The sequence below is a fragment of the Nerophis ophidion genome, linkage group LG04 (genome assembly GCF_033978795.1).
Source record: "Nerophis ophidion isolate RoL-2023_Sa linkage group LG04, RoL_Noph_v1.0, whole genome shotgun sequence".
Classification (NCBI taxonomy): Eukaryota; Metazoa; Chordata; class Actinopteri; order Syngnathiformes; family Syngnathidae; genus Nerophis; species Nerophis ophidion.
Window position 1 is genome coordinate 24,690,575 of NC_084614.1, and position 15,046 is coordinate 24,705,620.

A 15,046-nucleotide genomic window follows, 5' to 3' on the forward strand; every position below is an offset into this window, starting at 1 on the left:
TAAATATTAAATTGTAGTAATCAAAATTGATTCACAGCAGCCCTGTGATTAATCTAAGAAAGTTAAACATTTGACTTTGCTTAGCTATAAAGTTTTCTAAACAGATGGTAGACTTCACATTTGTCATTTTAATTATCAATCTTACAGGTCGATATTACAGGAGATGATGTCGGCATATGTAAGGATGCCATAGTAAGATGACTTGGAAATAATCTGGGTGTCCACAATGTTGGCAAAACCAGATAAATAAAAGTAAAAACAGGCCGCCACCTAATACCCATACTTATAAAACTCCACAACAAAAGCCAACATAGATTTCATGGTGGAGGTGGTCAAACTGTCTGCATTTCCTGTTCCCGAGCAGTATCTTGATATTGCAACACGAAAGAGTTGTCCACCGCTTGTGTCAAACCTCCAGTAAGAACGTACAACATGCCCTCTTCTTGAGCGCTCTCATCACAGCTGATATCGGGCGCCTCCGTCCTTTGTTCCTCCAGCAGCAGACCTCTCAGTTCCACCTGCATCTCTGAAGGCGCGGCACTGGGGGAATCAACAGCTCCCTCTTCGTCATGCCGATTCTGTCTCTCTCGCATCAGCTGCTCGGTCAGCTCCACGCTCTCGTAACGGATCAGCTGCAGCCGCAAGAAGCCGTCCTCATGTTCTTTGTACCTGGCGCAGGAAACAGGGAGGCCTTCACCACATTGAAGCTGGAGGCGTTTTTAATCAGCAAGACCTACCTGAACCTCGGGTGTCCAGACGGCCATTTGAATTGATGTTTTTTGTGCAGATGCACCGTGAGGTTATTTCCTCTGGTGAAGCACTGATCACACACATGGCATTTGTAGCGGGCTATAAAAGTCCCCTGAAAATAAACAATGGGAGTATAAATATATTAAATCACAGTAATAACAATCATAAATTTAATACCCCTCCTCACCTCATGCTCCCTTTTGTGGTGAATTTTCAAGGTGCTAAGGGTGCGAGAGGTAAAATCACAACCAGCAACATCACAGTGGTAACCAGGCTCGCTGCTGTGGCTGTCCAGGTGTTTGCGCAGATCCACCAAATTCTTGCAGCTGGAACATGAAGCACGACTTCAGGGCTGTAACTAACGACTAATTTGATAGTCGACGAGTCATCGACTATCTTATCAATTAGTCGACTATTCGGATTATGAAACGTCACTTATTTAGTGGTTCTTATTTATCCATTGGCTTTTAATTTCAACTTGGGATTTTTTTACAAAAATTAAAACAATAGAAAATACCAATCGAAACATTTGTCCATTTAAAGGAGAACTGCAATTTTTATGGAATTTTGCTTATGGTTCACTATCATTATGAATGGATTTTTTGTATGTATTCTAACTAAAAAGTCTGTTTACAACAGAGCCAGTGGGAGGTCGTCTAAAAATGTTGTGACTTGAGTATTAACCAAGTAATAGTGATATTGTTATTATAAGCGCTAACGCGGACTAACAATTTACAGCGGCGATGTGTTCACTAGCATGTGCCTATGTTTACCACATACTGTAGATTGGTCAGGTGTTTCTTTGCTTCCCTGCTTGTGGGGGTTTATGCAAGATCATAAATCTGCCCCTCACCTGGACAGTAGAAGGCTGAGGATGTACACTTTGACAGCCAATTTAGACCGGGAAATGACGATAACGTCACGAAAAAAACGCTTGGTTCTCCCCCCCTTTTCTTCGAGAGGATTAATGAGTAATTTTTCAATATAAAGCGGAAATATAACAACACTATCAGCCAGCCTCCTAATGACAGCAGACGTTGCACAGTAAGTGAGTAATAATTAGTGATTTAGTGGTAAAAAAAAAGTGAATGTTGTGATGCGTTTTTTAAATTAATGCGTGGCGTATGCTTAAAATAATCAAATACGTAAATATCAAATGGTTTAATGAATGTGCCTGTTACTAAATTACATACTTGTATATACCTACAGCGTGTATATAAAACTTTAATGGAGATGTTTGGATGTTTTTTAAGGGCTTTTATACAGTCAGCAGAATAGAGCGACTCCCATTGGCTCCATTGTAAGGCCATTTATTAACTAGTTAGAATGCATTAAAAAAAAAAGACATACCGGTATGAGTTCTTGTCTTACACAAGGATTGTGAATGATAGGCGAAATTTCTAAAAAGGTGCAGTTCCCCTTTAAAAGCAAGCACTTTTACCACTGATTTTCTTTGAACTGCAATAATATAATAATATTAATTAGTGCTTTCAAACGATAAATGTTTTTAATCACATTAATCACACTTTTGAACTTGGGTTAATTCCTTATTAATTACAGGTTATTCTTAGCTTGCATAATTTAAATTACATTAAAAAAGACCTCAAAATGAGGACAAAAATGCTAATTTGTACACAGGAATATTTTTTAAATGTTGCACTTTAACGCACATCATTTAGTTGCTCAAAACTTGCTAACAGTTGTATTTTCAGTTCGCTGCCTGTCAGGTAACCATCCACAGTTAAAGTAAAAGAGGATGTATCGTCAATATAAATTGTGTGAATTATCTGTGTATATACAGTACATGATTTATGCAACAGAAACCTGCACAAAGGAATATAAACAAAGTTAAGCTCGCGGACAATTTTTTACACTGAGTCCGAGGCCGCATCCTCCAAATGTCTGACATGCCTCTGTTTGAAGTGCTCTTGTATAGCAGACACACTGCCATGAAGAGCAATATCAATCCATCCAATAATTGATCAAATAATTCACGTTTTTGACGTTGTTTAGGGTGAAATGTCCCCATACTTTTAACGTTTTTGCTCGCGGTGTTGTTGCAGTGGCCGCAGACATTTTTTTCTTTCTGTTGCTTGCTGGACACCGGCCACATAGACTTGTGCATGTCCATTTCTGCACTGAAAAACACGAGCGATGACCTCACCGACTATCACCGACAAAAGCATTTCAAAAGCAATTTTTGTCCACTAATAGTTGCACATGATGGTCAGGTTTCTCACCCTCCCAAATGAGGGAGAACATTGGCACTAAAGTTTCTAAGAACATAAACACAAGGGTATTATTCAGGTATATGACTTAAAAAATATTACCTGTATTCGCAGTATTCACAGCTGTAAGGCTTCTCGTTACTGTGGCGAAATTTAATATGGTTGCGCAGTGCTGAAGGTGATGGACAAGTCATGTCACACAACGGACATTTGTAGTGGCTCACTGTATCAATAAGACAGAAAAAAATATTACATTACAGTAAAACAACATTAATGCTGGTGCAAACCCTAAATGTAACACTACAGCATATCAAAGAATCATATAAGTAGATAACAAAAGGCTAGGGGAATTTGTTATTATGACAACAACAATGCCAGATGGGTGTTAATAAGGACTGCGGTTGCGAAATTGTTGATGAAAACTAAAATGAGTCATCTTGGTTCTTTCTACTCTGTGTTGCACAGAAAACTAAATGGGTAAAGTAAAAATATGATCAGGGTGTACCCCGCCTTCCGCCTGAATGCAACTGAGATAGGCTCCAACACCCCCCGCAACCCCAAAAGAGACAAGCGGTAGGAAATGGATAGATAATCATAAACACAAGGAGGCTGGTTGGTATGGGTCCCACCATAAATCTAATTAACGTCTTCCAATACTAAATTGAATAGGTCAATGTATTAGGTACAAATGTGCAAAATATACAGTATACTGTATAATACGTTATTCCATGTTCATTTGCTGATAAAGACCCTTTGAGGTGATGACTGACCGTGGTTCCTCATGTGGTCTCTCAGCAGTCTCTCTGTTGCAAAACGTTTGGAACAGTGGGAGCATTGAAACCTTTGACCTACAACAAATAGTAAATACATGTTATGTGAGGAACTATATTACTACAGTGGAACCTCAACTCAAGAGTGCCCCAACTTAATAGTGGTTTTAGATAAGAACAGTCTCTCGGCTAATAGTTATATAAATTGCCAGCAAAAATCTGAATTACAAGCATCCCCACCATTAGTTGGCTTAGTGAATGTCACATTGAACTCTGTGATATCCGAGGAAGAAAAATTGTGAGTTCCCAGGACAGACATTAGAATAATAAGAGATTGATCATATCATTAAATAAAAAATAAATCATCAAAAACATGACCAAGCGTGTCGCCAAGGGTAGTCTAATGCTACCCTTGAATGTTAAAATAATATCTAAACAGTGGACATTTATCCATAAAATGATGGAAAAGCTGTAGATGGTGTTTGACAGAAAAGTAGCTGGAAAGAGACACCATAAAACTAAGGTGAATTATTAATTTAAACTACATAAAACTACTGTAGTTGTTAGTAGTACATACCACGTACTATACAATCTATAAGTTTATTTATTTATTGATGGGGGAAAGCACCAATTAAATTTATTTCAATTCATTTCAGAGACGTTGATTTGAAACACATCAGAAAAGTTGAGGTACTACTGTATAGGTGTTCCTATCTAAAACGTATACCGTCACCTTCCATGGCACTCTGTCGAATTATGTGGTCAAAGAACTTTGTATTGCTGGCATACATCCCTCCACAACCTGGGCATGCCACTACTTTCTCCTGGGTATGGCTGCGTAGATGCTCCCGTAACTTAGCCCGTCCTTTAGCGGTAGCTTCGCAGTCTGTGGGACCATAGAACTTAATCAACTCAACACCCAAATGTGCCAAAGCTGTTTGATTATGCATTGCTTGGGACAATCAAAAGCTATAATCTTGAGATGGTGATTTACCTTTCCATCCACAGCGTACTGGGAAATCACAGTCACCCGCTGGTATGTCTATGGCCAAGGTGTGCAGCTCCACATGCCGGTAGAACCACTCCGGGTTCTCATAAGGTGGTTGCTTAAACGAACAGGATACGTTTTTAAAGGATATTTTCCATACAGAATTGCTTAGATTACAGAATACAATGCCACTGAGTGTGCAGGGGATCCCACGTTAACATTTTAGAACCATGTCAGGCTTACCTCGCACTCTTCCCAACGGCAGACAAAGTTGTCAGGGATTTCAGGAACTATGTTGTGGTTCTGGTAACCGATAGAGCAGGTGCCAAGTTTGCGCTGGCCACTGAGCACCTGCTGACCCAGCTGCTTCAGCTTGGTGTGGTAACAGTGAAAGTACAGATGTCGCCGGAACTCTTCAGGACCCTCCATGGAGCAGAACCCGCAGTCTCTCCAAAGACAGTTTCTTTCGTCTGGTCAGAAAAAAATCTAATTAGTAGTCTTGAGATGACCACGTGTCACATGTCAAACGACCAGATAACCACTCTTCAAAAAAGATGTGACCTTTACAAATGAATCAAGTCTGTTGAACTGCGCTTTTAAGTAAAAGATGAAAGTTGATTCACAGTTGCGAGCAGTTTTTTTAATTTTTATTAATTGCCCACGGTGAATGTGCACGGCACTCAACTGGCGAATGGACTTGCAGCTTTCCGATTTACTTTTCTGGTTGATTGTTCTGATGTGGATATGTTAAGTAGTTCAGACGTACACACACAAAATAGGGTAGTGCAATTTTGTATTCACATTTTTATTGTGCACTACACATTTTATTCAAGTTATGTTTAAAATGTCTGTATAGATTTTATTATTACTTTTTTGGTATTTTTGCTGTATTGTAAAAAAAAATTAGGTGAAGGAAAATAAAAAAATAGTGATGTCACTGTCAAAGCATGGGGTTGTGGCATTGTCTTATGGAATGTTTACTATGAAAATAAAAAAAATTAAAAAAACAGTCAATATTTCTAAATAATTCCCACCAATAGAGTTATGATGGTGTATATTTAAATTATTCTGATTCACATTTTAGAACTCCTACAAGTGATTGTTTCTTTGAAAAAACTAACAAAAAACAAAACAGTTTAAAAAAAATAAAGAACTACTGTATAAAAACAAGCCAGTCTTTTTAAGGGCTTCTTTCAAAAAAGCCATCTCTACTTCTTCACAACAATGCACCAACTCCTCATTAAGGAAAGTAGCTGGTGGCTGTCATAAAATTTGCTGTAAGTTGCTAGATGACATCGTTGCCTCATTCGCATAATTGATTTCTATGTAAGCTGTGGGATAGAGGAATGACAAGTGGGATACATAAATAGTGAGTTAAAAAAAAAAAAAAATTATGATTAGAATCGTAAAATAAATTTCTTCTGTTGATTCTTAAAATAGTGGTATTTTACTTTGGTCTACATTGTTAAATGTTTAAGTATCAAATTTGGTCATAAGACTGAAGGGTTGTGATATTCATGAACAAACCAGATTTATTACCATTACCTTGTTTGTTTTTACTTAAAGTGTGACAGTAATGAAACACTTACATCTTACGCTATAAACCAAGGCAGCTATGCACAGAGTGGGTGAGGGTCTCTGCTCTGCTCTGACTGCAGCTGGAACTGCTGTGCGAGGCTAGTGTCAACTTGATTGCCTGAGAGGAGGGGCACCTGTTATTTGTTAAGTTAAAGTCCCAACGATAGTCACACACACACTAGGTGTGGTGAAATTATCCTCTGCATTTGATCCATAACCACTGGGAGGTGAAGGGTGCATTGAGCAGCAGCCGTGGCTGGGCGCGGGAAGAATTTGGTGATTTAACCCCTAATTCCAACACTTGATGCTGAGTGCCAAGCAGGGAGGCAATGGGTCCCGTTTTTATAGTCTTTGGTATGACTCGGCCGGGGTTTGAACTCACGACCTTCCAGTCTCAGGTCGGACACTCTAACAAGGACGTTAACAGCAGATACACCGCCGTCATGTCTCCAAAACATCCCAAACTGTTGCTAGATTTGTTGCTAGTCGCTTTTGAGAAAGGAAGTGTTGTAAAATTGATGGTCGTGTGATGGGTGATGAGACAAGGAGACGCCAAGAGGAATCGTCAAACAAAAAGCTTTATTTGTTTCAGCGAGCCTCAGACTAGAGCTGCAGCTCTAGGAGAAGAAATGTGCCAAATCTCTTCACTCTGCTGTCCTTTCAGAACACTGTGTTTAAATACCATTTATTGTAGACCCCCTCTCCTTGTAAGTCAAATCTTGATGCCGGACAGCCTGCATACCACTCAGTTTATTTACTTGACTAGTCAACCTGTGATCGATTTGGGTCCGGTGACCTCTGACCCCTATCCTCTGTCCCTGTGTGTAGACATTCTACCAGATGTTGCTAATGTCTTTAATCTTCCTCTCAAACCCGACACCTATATTCTTTTGGGATTCCCACTTTCCTGGGAACTCTCTGCAGCGCCGCGGATGGACACGGGCACGTTGACCTTAGTAGAGCAATACTTTTAAAGGATTATGAGACCAAATACAAACACGTGCTACTTCCAATCATCCATACATCCATCCATTTCCTACCGCTTATTCCCTTTGGGGTCGCTGGGGGCGCTTGTGCCTATCTCAGCTACAATCGGGCGGAAGGCGGGGTACACCCTGGACAAGTCGCCACCTCATCGCAGACTTCCAATCATATAAAGATAATTGTACATGATATAATTAACCTCAGAATAGGACTGGCCGATATATCGAGTATATCGATATATCGGGTTTTTCTCTGTGCAATATAGAAAATGACTATATCATAATATTCGAGTATACGTTCTCAGGCAGTTGCCTTTAGCTGCAAGCATCACACTGCATGCTCTTCTCACTCTTTCTTGTCTCTCCTTCTCACAGACAGTAAGCGCACCTTCTTACATACATCACTTACATATACACCCTCGCGGAGCAAAGAGGTAGCAGCATGGGTAACGTTAGCTGTAATACGAGAGAAAGAAGGTGCGAATCTGGTAACAAATGAAGGAAGAATTAATTCCCAAGAAAAACAGCAGGGGGTCCATCGTCTGGCGGTGGTTTGGCTTCAAGTGGGAATATGTCGAACAGACAACCGTAATTTGTCAAGTGTGGGGAAAAAGCGTTGCTACCAAAAGTAGCATTACTGCTCATATGTAGCATCATTTGAAGTGTGTGAAGTGAATTATATTTATATAGCGCTTTTCTCAAAGTGACTCAAAGCGCTTTACATAGTGAAACCCAATATCTAAGTTACATTTTTTAAACCAGTGTGGGTGGCACTGGGAGCAGGTGGGTAAAGTGTCTTGCCCAAGGACACAACGGCAGTGACTAGGATGCCAGAAGCGGGGATCGAACCTGCAACCCTCAAGTTGCTGGCACGGCCGCTCTACCAACCGAGCTATACCTGCTAGAGAATGAAGAGTGGTACTCCACATGTCAACATCAATCAATCAATCAATCAATGTTTACTTATATAGCCCTAAATCACTAGTGTCTCAAAGGGCTGCACAAACCACCACGACATCCTCGGTAGGCCCACATAAGGGCAAGGAAAACTCACACCCAGTGGGACATTGGTGACAATAATGACCCAGTGGGACGTCGGTGACAATGATGACTATGAGAACCTTAGAGAGGAGGAAAGCAATGGATGTCGAGCAGGTCTAACATGATACTGTGAAAGTTCAATCCACAATGGATACAACACAGTCGCGAGAGTCCAGTCCAAACACAGCAGCGAGAGTCCCGTTCACAGCGGAGCCAGCAGGAAACCATCCCAAGGGTAGCGGACCAGCAGCGCAGAGATGTCCCCAGCCGATACACAGAGGGACATAGAAGAAAAAGAAAAGAAACGGCAGATCAACTGGTCTAAAAAGGGAGTCTATTTAAAGGCTAGAGTATACAAATGAGTTTTAAGGTGAGACTTAAATGCTTCTACTGAGGTGGGATCGCGAACTGTTACCGGGAGGGCATTCCAGAGTACTGGAGCCCGAACGGAAAATGCTCTATAGCCCGCAGACTTTTTTTGGGCTTTGGGAATCACTAATAAGCCGGAGTCCTTTGAACGCAGATTTCTTGCCGGGACATATGGTACAATACAATCGGCAAGATAAGATGGAGCTAGACCGTGTAGTATTTTATACGTAAGTAGTAAAACCTTAAAGTCACATCTTAAGTGCACAGGAAGCCAGTGCAGGTGAGCCAGTACAGGCGTAATGTGATCAAACTTTCTTGTTCTTGTCAAAAACTGCACGCATCATAGTTAGCCACCTCAGTAACACACATGTCCAACTCTGAAACATTCAAAGCAGAAAAAACTTGTTCTAATTTAACTGACTCCTTACCCAGACCAGTAGTCTCGCATTTTCCATCTAAATCCGTCTTCGGGATGGAGGAAAGTGGTGTTCTGTGGGGATTAGCCTTCTGCTTTGTTTTAAGCCCCGCTCGGCATCCGCGTTTCCGATCACATCTCCATTCGGTGCAACACCAACAAAATCTCAACACCGTATGAAAAAAAAAGTCAACAACAAAAGGAGATAATGTCCACAGTAACCTACCAGATAGCAAAGGACAAAGACTATTTGATTTCCTATTGTGCAGCTCATTTTTATTTGACACTTATTGAAATATCTTGTGTGACATCACGCACAAAAGTGCACTTTATTTGTTTTAAACTATTATAGTGGCATTCAACACAAAAAGTGTACTTTAATTTAGTGTTGTTTTGATATGTCATCTTAGTGACATCATGCACAAAAGTGCACTAATAGCTTGTTTTAAAATGTCTCTGACAATCTTGCACTTTCTGTTTTGAAATGACATGAATGTTTGTGCTACTGCTTAATACACTTTTGGTCAATTGACTTAGTTGTGATTTCCCTTTGATTGATACTTTTATTAGTAGATTGCACAGTTCAGTACATATTCCGTACAATTGACCACTAAATGGTAACACCCGAACAAGTTTTTCAACTTGTTTAAGTCGGGGTCCACGTTAATCAATTCATGGTAAATTGGCTCAAACCCTCTCTGAATGAAAGTTTAAAATGAGCATATATTAATGCTGTATGGACAAGAATGTTTTAATGTAGACACAGAGAATCATCGTACTGCTGTGATTACCGTATTTTTCGGACTATAAGTCGCATTCTTCTCCAAAGTCCAGCGGGGGGGGGGAGACCCGGCCAAACCAAAATATATATATATATATTTATAGTTTGGCCAAGTCTCACCCCCGGCCAAACTACAAAAAAAAAAAAAACGCGACTTATAGTCCGAAAAATACGGTATATGCATCAAGTGTTCATTCAAGGCTAATGCAAAATATCGAGATATACAGTGGGGCAAAAAAGTATTTAGTCAGCCACCGATTGTGCAAGTTCTCCCACTTAAAATGATGACAGAGGTCTGTAATTTTCATCATAGGTACACTTCAACTGTGAGAGACAATGTGAAAAAAAATCCAGGAATTCACATGGTAGGAAATTTAAAGAATTTATTTGTAAATTATGGTGGAAAATAAGTATTTGGTCAACCATTCAAAGCTCTCACTGATGGAAGGAGGTTTTGGCTCAAAATCTCACGATATATGGCCCCATTCATTCTTTCCTTAACACGGATAAATCGTCCTGTCCCCTTAGCAGAAAAACAGTCCCAAAGCATGATGTTTCCACCCCCATACTTTACAGTAGGTTTGGTGTTCTTGGGATGCAACTCGGTATTCTTCTTCCTCCAAATACGACGAGTTGAGTTTATACCAAAAAGTTCTATTCTGGTTTCATCTGACCACATGACATTCTCCCAATCCTCTGCTGTATCATCCATGTATCCATTTTGGTATAAACTCAACTCGTTGTGTTTGAGGAAGAACAATACTGAGTTGCATCCCAAGAACACCATACCTACTGTGAAGCATGGGGGTGGAAACATCATGCTTTGGCGCTGTTTTTACTGCTAAGGGGACAGGACGATTGATCCATGTTAAGGAAAGAATGAATGGGGCCATGTATCGTTAGATTTTGAGCCAAAACCTCCTTCCATCAGTGAGAGCTTTGAATGGTTGACCAAATACTTATTTTCCACCATAATTTACAAATAAATTATTAAAAATTCCTACAATGTGAATTCCTGGATTTTTTTTCACATTCTGTCTCTCACAGTTGAAGTGTACCTATGATGAAAATTACAGACCTGTCATCATTTTAAGTGGGAGAACTTGCACAATCGGTGGCTGACTAAATACTTTTTTGCCACACTGTATATCGTGTATCGCGATATGGCCTAAAAACATTGAGATATTAAAAAAAGGCCATATCACCCAGCCCTACCTCAGAAGTAACTATATTTAGTATGGAAGTCGCAAAGTTGGCAACAGCGCCCTCAAAGGCATCTTGTGTTATGCACCATAGAAACCTTCAACAAAGGAAACAGCTTTTTAAAAATGAGGTTGACCTGAAAGTCCATCCATCCATTTTCTACCGCTTATTCCGTTTGGGGTCGCGGGGGGCGCTGGGCCTATCTCAGCTACAATCGGGCTGAAGGCGGCGTACACCCTGGACAAGTCCCCACCACATTGCGAGGCCAACACAGATAGACAACATTCACACTCACATTCACACACTAGGGCCAATTTAGTGTTGCCAATCAACCTATGACCTGAAACTAAAACAGTGAAATGACCCTTGAATGCAATGACTTCACAGATATGTAATTAAAACATAGTTGTGGCCAAATGTATATTTTTTTACCCTATTTGGTAGTGTTCCATAATCAGTTGTCTGTATTGTAAAGAGCTAAACGAGTTGAGGAAAAATAAGAGACTTGATCTTCTCTCAAACGAGTCCGTCCCACGCAAGGCTGCTCCTGATATTGTTACTGAGAGAACATCCATAGTGCTAACTGTTATATTGTTTACATCAGTGGTTCTCAACTTTTTTTCAGTGATGTACCCCCTGTGAACATTTTTTTAATTCAAGTACTCCCTAATCAGAGCAAAGCATTTTTGGTTGAAAAAATAAGAGATAAAGAAGTAAAATAAAGCACTATGTCATCAGTTTCTGATTTATTAAATTGTATAACAGTGCAAAATATTGCTCATTTTTAGAGGTCTTTCTTGAACTATTTGGAAAAAAAGATATAAAAATACCTAAAAACTTGTTGAAAAATAAACAAGTGATTCAACTATGAATAAAGATTTCTACATATAGAAGTAATCATCAACTTAAAGTGCCCTCTTTGGGGATTGTAATAGAGATCCATCTGGATTCATGAACTTAAAGGCCTACTGAAATGAGATTTTCTTATTTAAACGGGGATAGCAGGTCCATTCTATGTGTCATACTTGATCATTTCGCAATATTGCCATATTTTTGCTGAAAGGATTTAGTAGAGAACATCCACGATAAAGTTTGCAACTTTCGGTGTTAAGACAAAAGCCCTGCCTCTACCGGAAGTCGCAGACGATGACGTCACACGTGTGGGGGCTCCTCACATATTCACATTGTTTATAATGTGAGCCTCCAACAAAAAGTGCATTTCGGACCGAGAAAACGACAATTTCCCCATTAATTTAAGCGAGGATGAAAGATTTGTGTTTGAGGATATTGATAGCGACCGACTAGAAAAAAATAAAACAAAAAACAAAAAGTTAAAAAAAACAAATACGCGATTGCATTGGGACGGATTCCGATGTTTTTAGACACATTTAGTAGGATCATTCTGGGAAATCCCTTATCTTTCTATTATGTTGCTAGTGTTTTAGTGAGTTAAATAGTACCTGATAGTCGGAGGTGTACGTCCACGGGTGTCTTGACGCGCAGTGTCTCAGGGAAGTCGACAGCAGCTGTGGACGTGGCAAGCTCACCTTTTCTCCGGTAAGAAGCGACTTTTTAACCACAATTTTCTCACCGAAACCTGCTGGTTGACATTCCGTCATGTTTCATGTTCGCTTGACCGCGCTGTGATCCATAGGAAAGTTTCACCTCCAGGTATTTTAAACAAGGAATCACCGTGGGTTTGTGTGGCTAAAGGCTAAAGCTTCCCAACTCCATCTTGCTACTTTGACTTCTCCAATATTAATTGAACAAATTGCAAAAGATTCAGCAACACAGATCTCCAAAATACTGTATAATTATGCCGTTAAAGCAGACGACATTTAGCTGTGTGTGTACGTAGCGCTCATTCTTCCTAAAAACCTGTGACGTCTTGCGTACACGTAATCATTACACGTTTTCAAGACGAAACTCCCGGGAAATTTAAAATTGCAATTTAGTAAACTAAAAAGGCCGTATTGGCATGTGTTGCAATGTTAATATTTCATCATTGATATATAAACTATCAGACTTTGTGGTGGGTAGTAGTGGGTTTCAGTAGGCCTTTAATTTTACACATTACCTCACAAAAAAAATACATCTTTAAAATCAATATGGAACATGTCCACAAAAATCTAGCTGTCAACACTGAATATTGCATTGTTGCATTTTTCACATTTTATGAACTTACATTCATATTTTATTATAGTATTATTCAATAAATTTATAAAGGATTTTTGAATTGTTGCTGTTTTTAGAATATTTTTTAAAAATCTCACGTACCCTTGGCATACATTCAAGTACCCCCAGGGGTACGTGTACCCCCAATTGAGAACCACTGGTTTATATGACAGTACTGGATTGACGCCAACTCACCTTCAGGTTCTTCTTCATCCTCTTCCGCCGTGTTGACAGCGTTCAAGTGAGCCTCCACATGAGTGCAGAATTTCTCCATCTGACTGAACGACTCCTGACACGCAGCCCACTCGCATTCAAACTGCAGTTCTTTCTTTTGTAGCCGTTTGTTGGGAGGCATCTTCTTTCAGCGACAGTTGGGCTAATAAATGCCAAGCTAAAAATTACGTTCCAAAGGTGGAGCACCACTTTGGTGCGAGGTAGCACGGTTTAAGACCTTTTTACATTGTGTTTAAAAAACGGAGCAAAACTCATGGAGACTGGTCGAACAAGGCAAGGACAATAGAAAAAAGAAAAAAATATTCTGCGTAGGAGTAGCACAGAAATAGTGTACACATCAATGTTGCTTTCAGCGCGTTGTGCCTCAACATAGACGGTCTGGTGGAAACAAGGACATGTATTTTACTGTCCGGGTGTTTAAGGTTCCGCTAACGTAATGTTAGGAAACGTGTACTTGACAGTTATTGGACTACATTTTGGGTTGTAATTAAATATCGTAATAATAATCCAATAGTTGAGTTTTTTTAATAGTTTTTATATATTCCTCGGACGAGTTTTTGTATACATTTATTGTGTTTCAAAATAAATACATATTAGGATTAGATTTACACAAACTTTATTGATCCACAAAGGAAATTGTTCCACACAATAGCTCAGTTACAAAGGATGGAAAGTGTAAGGTTAGAAAGGATTATGCAGGTATAAAGTAGACTAAACATGTACCGTAGGAGCAATATATTAAAAAAAACAAACAAACAAAAAAAAACATATGTAATATTTACATATTATATATACAGTATATAATACAAGGCTTCACGGTGGGAGAGGGGTTAGTGCGTCTGCCTCACAATACGAAGTTCCTGCAGTCCTGGGTTCAAATCCAGGCTCGGGATCTTTCTGTGTGGAGTTTGCATGTTCTCCCCGTGAATGCGTGGGTTCCCTCCGGGTACTCCGGCTTCCTCCCACTTCCAAAGACATGCACCTGGGGATAGGTTGATTGGCTACACTAAATTGGCCCTAGTGTTTGAATATGAGTGTGAATGTTGTCTGTCTATCTGTGTTGGCCCTGCGATGAGCTGGCGACTTGTCCAGGGTGTACCCCGCCTTCCGCCCGATTGTAGCTGAGATAGGCGCCAGCGCCCCCCGCGACCCCAAAAGGGAATAAGCGGTAGAACATGGATGGATGGATATATAATACAGGGGTCGGGAACCTTTTTGACAGAGAGAGCCAAGAAGCCAACTATTTTTAAAATGTATTTCCGTAAGAGCCATATAATATTTTTTTCAAAACTGAACACAACTCAATGTGTGCATTTTCAAGTAAGACCAACATTTCTAGAGTATAATAGGTCTCTTATTCTTTGGAATAACATTGTTATTCTGAAGCTAACTGTGGAAGGGGCGTGGCCTGTGGGCCTGCAGCGAAGCACGATGTTGCCAAGGCCGACCTCGAAATCAGCGACAGGTGCGTAGATGGCCCAGCTGGGCCTTGTTTTCTAATCACCTGTCGCTCTGTTTATAAGCAGCAGCC

General features: G+C 40.0%; 2 protein-coding genes across 4 annotated transcripts in view; one reads left to right on the forward strand and one right to left on the reverse strand.

The window, feature by feature from the left end:
* Positions 1-108: 108 nt before the first annotated feature.
* Positions 109-13,905, reverse strand: hinfp (histone H4 transcription factor). Of its 3 annotated transcripts, XM_061897584.1 has the most exons (10): positions 12,698-12,994; positions 12,567-12,632; positions 4,980-5,206; positions 4,743-4,854; positions 4,482-4,634; positions 3,749-3,826; positions 3,081-3,201; positions 938-1,076; positions 738-862; positions 109-669 (listed from the first exon to the last, which is right to left on the reverse strand). In XM_061897584.1, the coding sequence occupies exons 1-10, from the start codon at positions 12,723-12,725 to the stop codon at positions 333-335; spliced, it is 1,386 nt and encodes a 461-aa protein (XP_061753568.1). In that variant the 5' UTR covers positions 12,726-12,994; the 3' UTR covers positions 109-332. The 3 variants fall into 3 exon arrangements, with proteins under 3 accessions (XP_061753568.1, XP_061753567.1, XP_061753570.1); XM_061897583.1 differs by lacking the exons at positions 12,567-12,632; positions 12,698-12,994 and adding an exon at positions 13,477-13,905; XM_061897586.1 differs by having other exon boundaries at positions 12,567-12,992.
* The window catches only part of c2cd2l (c2cd2 like), a 62,647-nt gene continuing 60,151 nt past the window's right edge, over positions 12,551-15,046 (forward strand). The window contains exon 1 of the mRNA XM_061897580.1: positions 12,551-12,663. The gene's annotated coding sequence lies outside the window, so the exon portion shown is untranslated. The remainder of the gene's footprint in view (positions 12,664-15,046) is intronic.

What these genes read in the sequence shown, in the direction of transcription:
- hinfp (XM_061897583.1), bottom strand. Translation starts at nt 13,636, where the DNA reads ATGCCTCCCAACAAACGGCTACAAAAGAAAGAACTGCAGTTTGAATGC. An exon ending in TCGACAGAGTGCCATGGAAG is followed by an intron (nt 3,827 to 4,481) that starts GTGACGGTATAC and finishes TATTTGTTGTAG; the next exon opens with GTCAAAGGTTTCAATGCTCC. An exon ending in ACCACAAAAGGGAGCATGAG is followed by an intron (nt 863 to 937) that starts GTGAGGAGGGGT and finishes GTTTATTTTCAG; the next exon opens with GGGACTTTTATAGCCCGCTA.